Consider the following 13,769-nt stretch of genomic DNA (forward strand, 5'->3'; position numbering starts at 1 on the left):
ATAAAACCCAGGATTGGTGCAAACTAAACTGAAACTTACCTGGCTAGCCTGCTAATCTGGCTTTATGGTACAGGCCCCCGGTTTTAACAGAGCGGTTGAGACTGATACACAGAAGTGAGATTCAACTGGTGGGAAAATGAATGGAGAGTTAATATATATTACCTGGAGTGACCATGTTTCTCTTGTCCTCTTTGAAACCCTGAAGGGTGTTGATTCCAGTCTGCAGTCTACCTCCCATCATGCCCAATTTGACTGGGCAGTATCCTGGATCTAACATGGAAACATGATGAACTGTACACTTGTATTGTACATATGTCGAACATTTGCTTGTTTTCTTGAACTCTCATTGTCACAAACCTCCAGCGCTCAGGTCGGCGGGGTTCAGAATGCCCAGAGTGGTTGAACCATCAGACTTCCTCCTCTCAAACTCCAGCTGCTCATAAAAAAACAAACAAAAAAAAGACAGAAAAGTGACCCTTCATAAACTGTTATCTGACATCCTCAGTGAATGATCTCACATTTGAGGGATGTACAATAACACATGATTCATCCTATCTGGTCTTGTACTCTTACCTCACACTGCAGGCTTCTGTTTGAGAGTTTCCCTCCAGAATCCTCAACGATCTTCTTGATCTCCTCCAGGTCTTTCTCTGCCTGGCTCTTAGCGTCATCTTTACTGTCCCTGCTACACAAACAATGCAAGCATTGATGCAATTCTGGATATATACCCCTTCAAAGTGACCAAATCCCCCACATATGAGCCACATCATTCCTGCAATGAATTCCAAGTCTATAATTAACTCTGAAGTCAGAGCAGCGACTGCAGCAGCCAAGCCGATTTACGTAGGCAAGCAACAAAAACAGAGTAAAATAGAGAAAGCCAATGAACACCCCGGCAACATCCTGGAATGTCTCACTGGCTTGAGTACAGCAGCAGAAGCCCTGAATGCACTTACAAAGCTATTGTGAATTGCGGCGCAGTTAGAAAACACACAACAAATGGTGAAAGGAAGCATTTGATTATTAATTTGAATAATTTTACTGACTGTATCACTCATTTATGTACAGTCACACTCCTTTTTCCAGGCAGACATGATAAATAATGACTGGAATCAATTCTCTTTAATGGCGGCCAATTAATATCCATGATCAGGGTTTGAAATGAGCTTTCTTTTTATTTTTAAAAGAATCTTCTATTTTTCACCACGGCAGCATTTAATTGATTAAAAATACAGTTAAAACTGTAATATCGTGAATTGTTATAACTTTTCCATTTTAATGTCTTAAATAGTTTATTCCTGTGAAGTCTTCACTGTCACAAAATCCTTTAGAAATCATTCTAATATGATTTTTTTTCTTTATTTGTGACAAACAGGACAGATCATAGTCTCTCTAGCAGCATCAGATACTGATCCAGTCTCCACTGCACCCATCAAAACATAAAGACAACCCAATATGATTTTGTTTCTCGTATATTTGTTTTGGTGTCCTAATGCAGGGACTATTTCAGAAATGTGTTTCCACGTTGAGTTCTGGAGAAAAAGAAAATGTAAACTCAGAGGTTTATCGAGAATGCCTACATTTTCCTCTGAGGTAAAAGGTCTTAAGACACACATGTTGAGACAGATGTTTTTACATGTTGGGTCTTTGATTTGCTCACGTCACTTAGATCAACAGCAGAATTTCTTTCTTATACCATCCGTGTATTATGTTGAAGTTACACAAAGTTGATGAAGTAACAACTGGCCAAAAAGCCAATTTTATTCACATTAGGCAGTTGGCAAGTGTTTTATACCCTGCCTGTTATTAATATAACCTATTATTTTAGGAAATCTACAGGAGAAAAAAATTTAATAAATAAATAATGGAATTGTTCAGTTTTCAAAGCAACCTCAGGATCAGTCTAACTGGAAGGAAATGTCTAAACCCTCAACTCAAATGACCTTTGATGATAAGGAAGGATTAAAGCCTGTTCACACCAAGAACATTAAATAAAACCATAAATTTGCAATTTATTTGACAGGGTTTAGCTCCGACACACTTGCCTGAAAGTTTCTAGTGAGTCTGAAGGTCTTGATTAGCTGGTTCAGGTGTGTTCAATTAGGCTTGGAGTTAAACTCTGCAGATTAGAGGCCCTCCATGAACAGGTTTGGCCACCCCTGTTCTAGACAAACTAGTCCTAGATAATAAGTAAAAAACTGAAACATATGATTCATACCTTGGTGTATCTTTGTTGCCTACACGGGGTGATTGGGAGTTGTCACTTGTGTCCATAACAGATGAGTTCTCTTTGACAGCGTCAAACGTCCCGCCCTCATCCTCTCCATCCTCTGCTGAATGACTGCTAGACGTCTGCTTTAAACTGTCCAGTCTCTCCTAAAAGCACACACATACAGTCATGGCCAAAAGTTTTGGCAGTGACATAAATTTAGTGTTTTGCAAAGTTTGCTGCTTAAGCTGTTGTGGTGTTCATTCACATTGTTTCTAGATTATTGTGTAGAGTGATCAGATGCATTTTAAATAACTGCTAAAAGCTTCATTGGCCAAAATATGAACTTTTCACAAACTTAAGTCTTGTCCAAATACCCACACTTGCGGTCTTTGCACTTGACCACTTATATGACGTATTTCCTGTATTTGGCCCAAGTGTTCAAGTGAGCATGAAGACCACAAGTGTGTGTCGAACTTTTCATTACCTGATGGGACACACTTGTAGTGTTGTAAAAAATGCAAGTGTTCTGTGGAGTAGCTTTTCAACCAAGGGAGGGGGCTCTCTTATAATTCTGCCCAAAAACACTGCCAGGAATAAAGAATGGTATCAAAACGTCCTGCAAGAGCGACTTCTTCCAACGATCCAAAAGCAATCTGGTGATGATCTGTGCATTTTCCAGCATGATGGAGCACCATGTCACAAAGCAAGAGTGATAAAGAAGTGGCTTGCTTGTCATTACATTGAAATTTTGGATCCGTGGCCAGGCAACTCCCCGGATCTCAATCCCATAGAGAACCTGTGGTCAGTCCTCAAAAGGCGAGTGGACAAGCAGAAGCCCACAAATTGTGATCATCTCTGAGAACTAATAAGGCAAGAATGGATCGCCATCAGTCAGGATTTGGCCCAGAAGCTAATATCCAGCATGCCAGAGCGAATTGCAGAGGTTATGAAGAACAAGGGTCAACACTGTAAATATTGATTTATTATATTTTTTGCCAATAAAAGCCTTTACAACTTATATGCTTATCATTGTTTTTCAGTATACCATAGAAACATGTGGAAAAATAATCTACAAATACTGAAGCAGCAAACTTTACAAAACACAAAATGTCACTGCCAAAACTTTTGGCCATGACTAGTTATCTTCCAGTTGATAGATTTGAATGGGTATAACCTACATCATATTGTACACAGCACACCAGTGCCCTCTGGTGTTAAAACACGTTTGGTTTCACTGACACTTTCTAAATGAAATACAAGTTCCAATATTGTTCAGGTTTTTCCAACTCACCTTGCTCAAGATCTTCATGCCAGAGTGAAGAAGTTTCGTTGCGGATCTGTAGTAAATCGTCTCTGGTTTGTTGTAGATCAAAGCATTCTCACACATCACTTTGAAATCCAGCTGTTGGGAGAACAGTACAGCATAGTCAACCATTTTGTCAAAATAAACGGGATGTATTTTTGTCTAAATTACCTCAATCAATATTCAAATGTTCTATGACTAATTCAAATGTTCTATGACTAATTCAAATGTTCTATGGCAAATTAAGGCAGCTGGCATATTCAATCATTCAACTACTTTGTGTGCTAGTGTTAACAGCTGTGATGATTATATTACCTTGAGCTCCTCAAGTGACTGGTATTGCTCCTTCTTCACTTTCTCCTTCATAGTTCTGAAGTCCATGGGTCTCTTTATAATGAGAGAGTATCCTGGAGCGATCAGGTCTGTCACAGGAAATGAGAAGAACGCACTTGGGTCCTTCCTGCAATAAACAGCAGCCAGCAGCGTTCGGCTTTCATTCGCAGAAATTATAGACAGGATTATGATCATACACCACAGGAATATAACCCCCACAACACAGGTCCAATAAGATGCACAGATAAAGACTACTGATGCAGAATCAGAGGTGTTGTGTAAGTTGTGCAAAAGAACAGTTTTAAAGTTGTACACTACCATTCAAAAGTTTAGGGTCAATATGTAAGAAATTAATGCTTCTTTTTATCAAGGATGCAATAAATTGATCAAAAGTGATGATCAAAAAGTAATGTTACAAATGATTTATATTTCAAATAAAAATGCTATAAACTTTCTATTCACCAAAGAATCCTCAAAAAATGTATAATGTTTCCCACAAAAAAAGTAGCACAACAGTTTTCCACATTGATAATAATAAATGTTTCTTGAGAAGCAAATCAGCATATTAGAATGATTTCTGAAAGATCATGTGACACTGAAGACTGGAGTAATGATGCTGAAAATTCAGCTTTGCCGTCACATGAATACATTATATTTTAAAATATATTTAAATAGAAAAGAGTTACTTTAAATTGTAATACTATTTCACAATATTGCTGTTTTTGATCAAAGAGACTTATTTCAAAAACACTAAAAAAAAAAAACCTTACTAACCCCAAAACCATTGAATGTTAGTGCACATTAGTTATGTATAAATCCACAACCTGTCTAAACACAAATTGTCCACAGGTTAGCAATGTTTAATCCTACCTCTGGAGTTGTCGGATGAGCTGACTCAGAGCTTCCTGTAGAGGCGTCTGCTCTTTTTCTGAGGAATTACAAAAGCAATAACCGACAAATAATCAGCACCAGCACTCAATCCCTCAAAACAACATCATTAAAACAGATCCGTTCTAAACCATGAAAGGGTGCGCAGCTCTACCTTCCATTTTGGCAAGTGAGGGGGTGAGGGGCTTGTCCTGGGACACATCGGAGCAAGCAAGAGTTCTGCTCTGCTCATCCCAGTCTGGATCCACAGAGTCTGGGCCCTTCCTTTTTTTGGTCATCTATGAGACACACATAACATTGATTAGGATGTAGTAGGCAAGTAAACATCAAAAGTAAAGCACAAAAACACAGTATTCATATCCCACCTTTTTCTTTTTGTCAACCGGTGACACTGGAGGACTGGCTCTGGCTCTGTCCTTCTCGTCCTTCTTTTTCTTCTTCTTTTTCTTGTCTTTGTGTTTGTCGTAATCTACAGAATCGTTGTGAACACCCTTGAGGCTAGGGCTGCCTGTGGTGACCTCATTCCCAGCCACTTTCAACACCAGCTTCAGTGGACGCTCTGAAAGGCCAGACACAATACTGTAATTTAGTACAATAATATAATATAATATTGAAATACTGTCCCATTCATTACCATGGCTATACACTGAATCTGATTTGAACACCTGGTATATCCCGTGTCTCTTTTTCTGGCTTTTGTTAGAAAAACCAACTAGGAGAACATTAATATATTATGGTGTCATCGTTTTAGCACTAATCAGAATCAGAATCAGCTTTATTCGCCAAGTGTGCGCAAACACACAAGGAATTTTTTGTGGTTTTTAAGAAGCTCTTGGTACATACATGCATACATACATATCTGACATGAGAACAGACATATTTAAATAAAACTTAACAATAAATAATAATGTGTATGAATCTAGAACAGAAGATTTATGTACAAATTTGTGCATTATTTACTCTATATATACAGCTGTATAAAAAATATGCAGATGCATTTAACAAATAGTTCCCTCATTTGAGAAGATCTACTCTTCTCATAGACCACTGCATGTATCAGTCTGAAATATCCTCTCTTTTAAAACCACATAACAAGTCAAAATTATTTTTGTATTATTATCGTTTATTACAGTTGGTGATGCTCAATGCATTTTCATCTGGATTTAGATTTAAGACATTTATGGAAAAGAACCTACAACTAATTCTGCTGCTGACTTCACTAATCTGATGTTTTGAGCAACAGCTGCTAGTTTTCCGGAGCAAAACAACTGCTAGCCAGCTTGGTAGCCTGCAAATAAAGCTAATGAGAAAACATATAGGCCTGTTATTCTATATAAATCAGAACATTTACTGTATTAACATCACGTTGTGGACATGTAATATCTGAGTCTGAGTGCTGCTTCATAGCTCATCTGAGTTCATAATGTAACTTAAACCAGGCTTTCAGTCTATAGTGAAATATTCTCCAGCATGGTGAATGTATCGTGTGTGACCTACCGTCGTGTGTGTGCTTCTCTGATTTGTGTTTCTTGTGCTTTTTGCCCATAATTTAAAGTAAAGCTGAAGGTTCAGTCAAGTCAGTGCTTGACCAGTCCGCTCTTTGATTTGTGTCGGTAAAGATTTCAGAACGCCTCTCATGAAGCCGCAGGATTCAAACAGCGGCGCCTAATGTTCGGCGGTGTGATTTGCAGTTAATGCGCCATGACTTTTTTGTTTTGTTTTGTTAATTTGACAATAAACCGACTATAGTTTCATAAATAAATAGTGAAATATAATATAACAGAGTCAAAATTTTATATAAAAACACATTTTTTTTGTGTGTGCAAAAACACGATTTTGAGCCGAGGAAAAAATGCCGTTGAAATACTACGTAATACAGTGTCCCACAATGCGAAACTTACCAAGACCGGTAAGAGCAACAAACAAAACGAGCTTAACAGTTTTACACTATGTACCACAGTAGCATACTGAGGCATCATAAGCAGAGATCTGGGCCCGTATTCACAAAACATTTTATCTTACCACTAAGAGTTCTCCTAAATAGATATAAAAGTTTTTAGCTAAGAGTTTTCTTTTAAAACCTATTCACAAAGCTGCTGAGACAAACTTTTACTAAGGAATAGAGAGAAGTCTTAAGCTAAGAGTAAGGGATGTCAGCATGCTCACTAACTATGCACACAGTGATTGGCTGGTCTCTGTCAGAGATTTATTCATAGAAATATTGTAGAGCACGATATTATGTTGCCATATTCAGATAAAGGTTTAAAAATAAAAAAATATGCACATTCAAATAAAGATTTTAAAATGCAGGCTAAGTGTCACTAATTAAACAAGTATATGTTCAGTTAATTGTCAGCCTCTTATGTGTGCTCCTCGTAAACAATTAGCGAATATGCATATAAACAGCCTTTTAATTAACAGAGTAGAATAATCATGGCTGATAGTAAGGCATGTAAACGTAAAAGAAAACCAAACTGGACGCAAGAACAGCTATTACTTCTTGCCCAACTTGTTAATGAAAACAACAGTCATACCCTCGCGATTAAGGCGACGCCTTTTTAAAAGCTCATTATCGTCAAACGTTTCTAAAATGTTTCTGTTCCGGTGTTGTGCCCAATTCTGACCCCCGCCAGATTACTACCCCCCTAGTATTGGTAGGTTTAAGGTTAGGTGTGGGGGAGGGGTTAGGATTAGGGGTGGAGTTAGGTTAGGCAATCAGGTAGCGATTTCAACGAGAGAGGGTAATCATTTGAGATAATTTGGCAGGGGTCGAAAATGGGCACAACACCGGCAACAGCCATTTTAGTTTGTGACTTGGTCTTAGTGAGTCCTCTTCACTACTCCTGTAACGTTTCATAGATTTAGGAGCTATAGTTTTAGTGCTGAAATGCTTTGTGGCCTACTCTTAGAGCAAAATGTAGGATTGACACGCCCATTATTTTTAAGATTTTCTCCTAAATCGGCGATTTATGAGCTATTTTTAGCCTTAAGATGTTTTGTGAATATGGGCCCTGGTGTGGACAGTTCACTGGTTTCACAAACAAGGCTTAAGCCATAGTCCCAGACTAAAATGCATGTCTGTTCTGTTTTAACGGTAAAACTTACACTGACATATCTTAAAATATGTTAGTACTATTGATTTGTCTCAAGATGCACACCAGTAATGCTTTTTTTTTAAGGCACGTTTAGAAAAGATAGGCTACTTAAATGTCCTAATTGAACTATGGCCTAATCCTGTTTGTTAGTCATGTCTTTTATGTGGCAGATTATGCATGGATTTCTGGAAAGTCCCAATGCCAAAACCTTAGGACTCATAACTAAATCGTACTCCTTTTTTCCCATCTGAATTACATGCAGGAAATGTGGAGAAATGTAATGCACATGAACTACACTGCACTACTCTAACAATTAGAACACAATGTTTCCGCTTATATTATAGTACAGGCTTTCATTTAATGTGTACATTGTTTAAATTTCCAAAGCCAGTACTTGGTGTTGAAGTTTGAATTAAGTTTATCGTGATAAGAAAGTAAACATAAATGCATCCAGGACAACAACATATACCTGCTATGGTCTTTGTTAAGTGGAAGTATATGATATAGTTTAGACCTATGTATTCATCTGAACAGTGCAGAGTATTTATCAGGATTACAAGTCATATGATTTTTAGTTTACTTAATGAAGCCATTAACTATTATTTATAGTCACTTTTAGCTGACATATTAAACACTTACTTGATTTAGATCTGCATTTTATGTATAAAATGACCCATGACCCTCAATTTGTCCTTCTCTGGTATGGCATAGGCTTTCCAAAAGCTGCCATTATCTCGACACTGGAACTCCCTCAGGCTGTTCTTCAGGCAGTCTGTGATGTGATTTAACTCATCTCAGCCTGTCTCATATACTGTTGCCTTTGCTCTTATCGCTCATATAAAGCCACACACTCTCACTTACACACACAGCCTTAATGGCCATATTTAAGCTGTGCTGTATCTGTTTGCAACAGGCCTTAAACCTGAGGGAAGCTATCAATGTTTGAATAGACTGTTGGACGTAATCTTCTTTTTCTATCACATACTTTTTGTAATGCCATTTCTTTCTTGCTTTGAATCTTTTGAATAACTATTAAGGAATATTACAGCAATCACTGTTAGAAATAAATCCTGTCATTGTAATCAGACCTATTTTTTTAAGCCATGGCATTGATGTTCTATTCGCTCATCCTATAAAGTGTGCATTGTGTAACTGTGCAAAACAAAAGACTGTTAAATATCAGTGTGAAGAAATGATCACTCTCTCTATACCAGTGTTGTTATTGTAAACTAAAACTATTAAAAATTGTTTTCATTAACTGCAAGTTAAATAAAATGAAAATAAAGTTGAAATAAAATATAAATATTTAATGGAAAAAAATTCAATTTACAAAAGCTTAAATGAAAATTAGAAATGTTGCCTTGCCAGCTGAAATAAAATAAGTTGAAGTACTATAATTAGTTAAAATAAAGCTGAAATCTAAAAGATAGAATTACAAAATAATAAAATCACAAAAGCACTAAACAAAATAGTAAAATAACATTTTCTCCCACAACATCTTTGATGACGAAGTCGTCCTCTCAAATACAGGTTATTCTATAAAAACAAAAATGGTCTTAATTCTTTGAATTATATTCCAGGCAGTGCAGTGATACCATGGAGCCCTGCTCTCTTATGATACATTTATGGCTTAAAATCTAACGGAAGCTGACCACCATATTGGCCATACTTTGAAGAGATGGATCCAAAAGCAAAGGAGCACAATGAGGTGGGTCAGTTTCATTTACTTCAACAAGCCAATGACATTCAATGTCTTTTGAAAACAGTCCATTGGATGCATTTCTCATCAAAGCAGCCACAAACCCATGGGGACAATCATCACATTTGTTCTGGTGATTCATTTTACCATTAATATCTAACACAGAGCTGGTCTTGATTTTCACTCAACTCTGGACATGAAAGGCACCCTGAAGGATGACACGGCACAATTATGTATCAGTTACACTGACACACTAGAATACACGCAATCATCTCTCAAATTCTGCTCACATTTTAAAGAAATTGAGCACGAAGGAAATCAATCCCACAATGCAATGCCTTTACAGCCTGATACTGTATTACGAATTTTGCGTGCTGAAAACAGAAAAATGCTGTACATTTACAGCCATTCTGTTAAATATACAGTATGATACTGTTTTATGAAAATACAGTACAATAGGTGATTCATTTTACCATTAATATCTAACACAGGGCTGGTCTTGATTTTCACTCAACTCTGGACATGAAAGGCACCCTGAAGGATGACACGGCACAATTATGTATCAGTTACACTGACACACTAGAATACACGCAATCATCTCTCAAAAATCCCTTAACTGTGAAACCCATTTGCACTGTTTACTCAGCTGGTTCCTTAAGAACTGGTTCTGTGACTCATTTGACTTGCTTAAATATATTTGTCTGGTTCAGCATTTGCTTTCTATTTCCCATGTATTTGTGTATTTTCCGTATATATCTGCTAATAGTTTTCATTTATTTGTTTGTGATCGGGAATGACACTAGCCCTAATTTTGTATGTTGGACATGTTCCATAAGTGAATGGAATAAAATCTGGATTTGCTTCAGGTGGATTTCTAGGATTCTTGGCCAGGTGTTCTTTGAAGTCTTGGAAGTCCACCCTGAGGTAACTGGGGCTTGGCTTTAGATTTATAGCGATTTGTTTTAGCATGGCAGGTTAAAGCTATAGGGTCCTGGTTCTGCTTAGGACGGTAACTGTCTGTGTCTGGTACTCTTCAGCCTGCATAGACAGACTCCTTCATCAGGTGCACCCATGGTGCATTATCTGTCTCTGCTGACATGAAATCTTAGAACTCTGCTCTGTGAAGTCTTTAGTTTACCTTGGCTCACAAACATGGGACTCTGCTCCAGCAAGAGAAGCTGTCTTTAACTCGTTCCCAATCAAATGATAGTGGATTAAACTTTCAGAGAGTTTTATTACAGTCCGCAACACTACATTCCGTACCTAAGCTGTGAACAAAAAATTAGATTTCCTCTCCTTCGTCAGGCTGTCATAGTGTCTAATGCTAATACAGTATTAATGTATTGTAATGCACTGTATCCACACCAATTGCCTTCATATTTCCACTAAAATCTGCTTAGCAGACTTCCAGTATAGTATTCTTCCTTAGCAAACCTTTTCTGTTGTATTTCTAATAACTATTGATCACAACAAATTATATTATTGTATAATATAGTATATTCTATATGTATTATTAGCTATAGTAGCCATGTTTTAGGATATGATAAAAAAAAACATTACATTATAGTAATGAGTTACAGAAGCTTTAAATACCTTTAGTGTAAAGGTGGATCATATCAATATTTTGTATTAATCAAGACCAATTTTGTGCTTATTTTTTTAATACATTGTGCTGCACCATAAGTTGCAGTGGTAACTGAGGCTAAATGCAGAAGCATTCATCCATAGAGTGCAACCATTTAACAACAAAATCAAGACTTGCTGGGTTCTTTCACCGTGGCGTATAGAATTTGGAGCTAGTAGAATTGGATTGTTATCCATATATGATTATCATTTAATTAAATTAGTAGGACTTTTGTTTTTCTTTGAAGAAAAAGGGCATATTTTCCATTAAATGAAAGTGAAGGGGAATTCAGTTAGTTTGACACATTTGGTATCATGAGTTAATGCATTTACTGGAAATCGAACCCATGACTTTGGCATTGTTAGTGCCATGTTGTATTGTTGGAGCTATAGGAAAGCCTTTTCAAGACGCATGTGCTATAGTCTTCTGAAGCCAATCAATAACACTAACATTTAAATCACTATTTACTTTGACTAATCTTCTCCTCCACCATAATTATAAAAATGTACAACAGATGTTGTATGTACTACAAAAATGGTGTACTGATATTATTTAACACCAAATGCCATTGGTTGTCATCAGCATCAGTCCTAATGCAGTGCTTCTTAATACAGCAGAGTACAGTACAATAATACAGTACAGTACAATAATGTTTAAGACACCCCCTCAACTATGTATGTATCTATGTATTTATATATTTCTTTTTTTATTTATTCTGGAAAAATAAATTAATAACATCTTAAAACATTTATATAATGAATATACATTTTTCTAGTTATTCCAAAATCTAAAATCTTGTAATCGGGCAGAAATTGTGATTCAGGGAATAACAAACGTCCTTTTCAATATTGTAGACAATGGAATCAAAAAGATTTCCTTGCAATCAAAAAGGTTAAGACTGGTCTGATGTTTGATGCCTTGCAGCTACAGTCATTTATTTGAGAGCTAGTGTGGGATACAGTGAACATTTTCAGTGAATAATGACTTGACCATCACTCTGTTCTTCACACAATGCAATCATTTGACTTCAGAAGAGATAGCACACAATGCATATGGACCACTTTTATGGTGCTTTTTTCTGATCTTGACCGCCTCAGCCCACATTCACTTTCATCAAATTCACACTTCCATAAGAAAGAAAATCGCACAGTTTTGAAACAACATGAGGCTGAGTAAATTTTCATTTTTCAGTAAACAACCCCTTTGGGTTTACTGTAAACTCATGGCAGATTTGACCTAATTCAGCCAGGATAAAAAGATATTCATATAGGAACATACAATCAAAAAACACACATGCACCACATCAAAGTCACATTCCAATGGAAAAACATGAGTAACTGCTTCCTCTTGCTGCAGCAAGGGCTAAACTGAAATTTTGGTCTCATCCCCTGCCCTCCTCAAAGGAAACGATTATCTTTTTATCTGGCCAGCACCGTGAACCAAACTAGAGTGCCAAGGGTGGGTTCAAAGACTCATTGCTGTAGCTGTGAAGGACAGATGGACATTGCAGAGATGAAATACTATAATAGACTTTTCTGCTATTCGTATGCCAGCATTCTAGTATGAAAACTGCACGGAAATGTAAAAATAAATCTGTACAATCTGCATAATTTTTTTAAAGAAGCAAAATCATTAGGGATGAACGGAGGCCACCTACCATTTTCCAGCGTAAATGTTTGGGGATTCTCTCTCCCTGACTTATTTATTTTCACATTTATTTTCACATGAGGCACAGTTACACAGTATAGAAACCAACAGTAGGGTATTAAAACATTTCTGGATCTGTATGAATTCTGTGTTCGTTGATATATGTGCTTGCCGAATGGCTCTTCGTTAAACATACAGATCAAAGACAAAGTTTGTTTATGACTTCTAATCATATATGACTTCTAATCATAAAAATTAAAATGCTGTCATTTACCCACCCTCTATTTATACTAAAGTTACAGTTTGCAGATTGGTGTATATTGTTAGATCAGTCCAGACCAGTGTTTCCCAACCGGGGTGCCGTCTGTCGAGAGCAGGGGTGCCGTGTAAAAAAATCCTTTTTTAATATTTTTAAATTGATTTTTTTAAAAAGCATCTATTATATAATATCCATTTCTGATGTCGCCAATAATTAGAGATGCACCGAAATTTCGGCTGCCGAAACAAGTTTGTTAAAATTTCCAAAGGGTGCCGCGACTAAAAAAAGGTTGGGAAACACTGGTCCAGACCATAAATGCCTATAACTTGGAAGCATCATCTCATGTCCTCTGAAATTCCAGTGAAGTTTTTCATTTAGGATGAAAGCTAAAATCAAATAGACTTCTAGGTTTGACTTGCCACATGGATCTGATACACTGTCATCGTCAGCATCATCCATTTCCAGTAACTCGCTCACATGCCACTGCTCTCTGATCCAATTACTCTAATGAATATTCCATTTGGCTTACTTATTGTTTTTGTAGCAGGCTATATCATGTTTAAGCTTCTTTAATGTATTATTCTGTTTTTGTAATGTATCTTTATAATGGAAGTAGTGGGCTTTTTAACAGCCTGTTCTGATGAGAGACGCTGTGGGGGAGGCACACTCTGTGTGTGTGTTTGTGTGTGTGTGTGTGTGTGTGTGTGTG

General features: G+C 36.9%; 1 protein-coding gene across 3 annotated transcripts in view; it reads right to left on the reverse strand.

The window, feature by feature from the left end:
• The window catches only part of LOC107742768 (bromodomain-containing protein 7-like), a 13,436-nt gene extending 7,054 nt beyond the window's left edge, over positions 1-6,382 (reverse strand). For 2 of the 3 annotated variants that reach the window (XM_016555804.1, XM_016555803.1), the window contains exons 1-7: positions 6,234-6,382; positions 5,102-5,295; positions 4,891-5,014; positions 4,719-4,776; positions 3,831-3,975; positions 3,504-3,614; positions 2,219-2,376 (exon numbers count right to left, since the gene is read on the reverse strand). In XM_016555804.1, the coding sequence (XP_016411290.1) occupies positions 2,219-2,376; positions 3,504-3,614; positions 3,831-3,975; positions 4,719-4,776; positions 4,891-5,014; positions 5,102-5,295; positions 6,234-6,282 (839 nt within the window). In that variant the 5' untranslated portion in view covers positions 6,283-6,382. Of the gene's footprint in view, positions 1-162; positions 271-357; positions 434-573; positions 686-2,218; positions 2,377-3,503; positions 3,615-3,830; positions 3,976-4,718; positions 4,777-4,890; positions 5,015-5,101; positions 5,296-6,233 lie in introns of all 3 variants that reach the window. The other variant, XM_016555805.1, reaches the window with a different exon arrangement.
• Positions 6,383-13,769: the final 7,387 nt, after the last annotated feature.

This window comes from Sinocyclocheilus rhinocerous, unplaced genomic scaffold (assembly GCF_001515625.1).
Source record: "Sinocyclocheilus rhinocerous isolate Xijiao unplaced genomic scaffold, SAMN03320098_v1.1 scaffold857, whole genome shotgun sequence".
In the NCBI taxonomy this organism is placed as follows: domain Eukaryota; kingdom Metazoa; phylum Chordata; class Actinopteri; order Cypriniformes; family Cyprinidae; genus Sinocyclocheilus; species Sinocyclocheilus rhinocerous.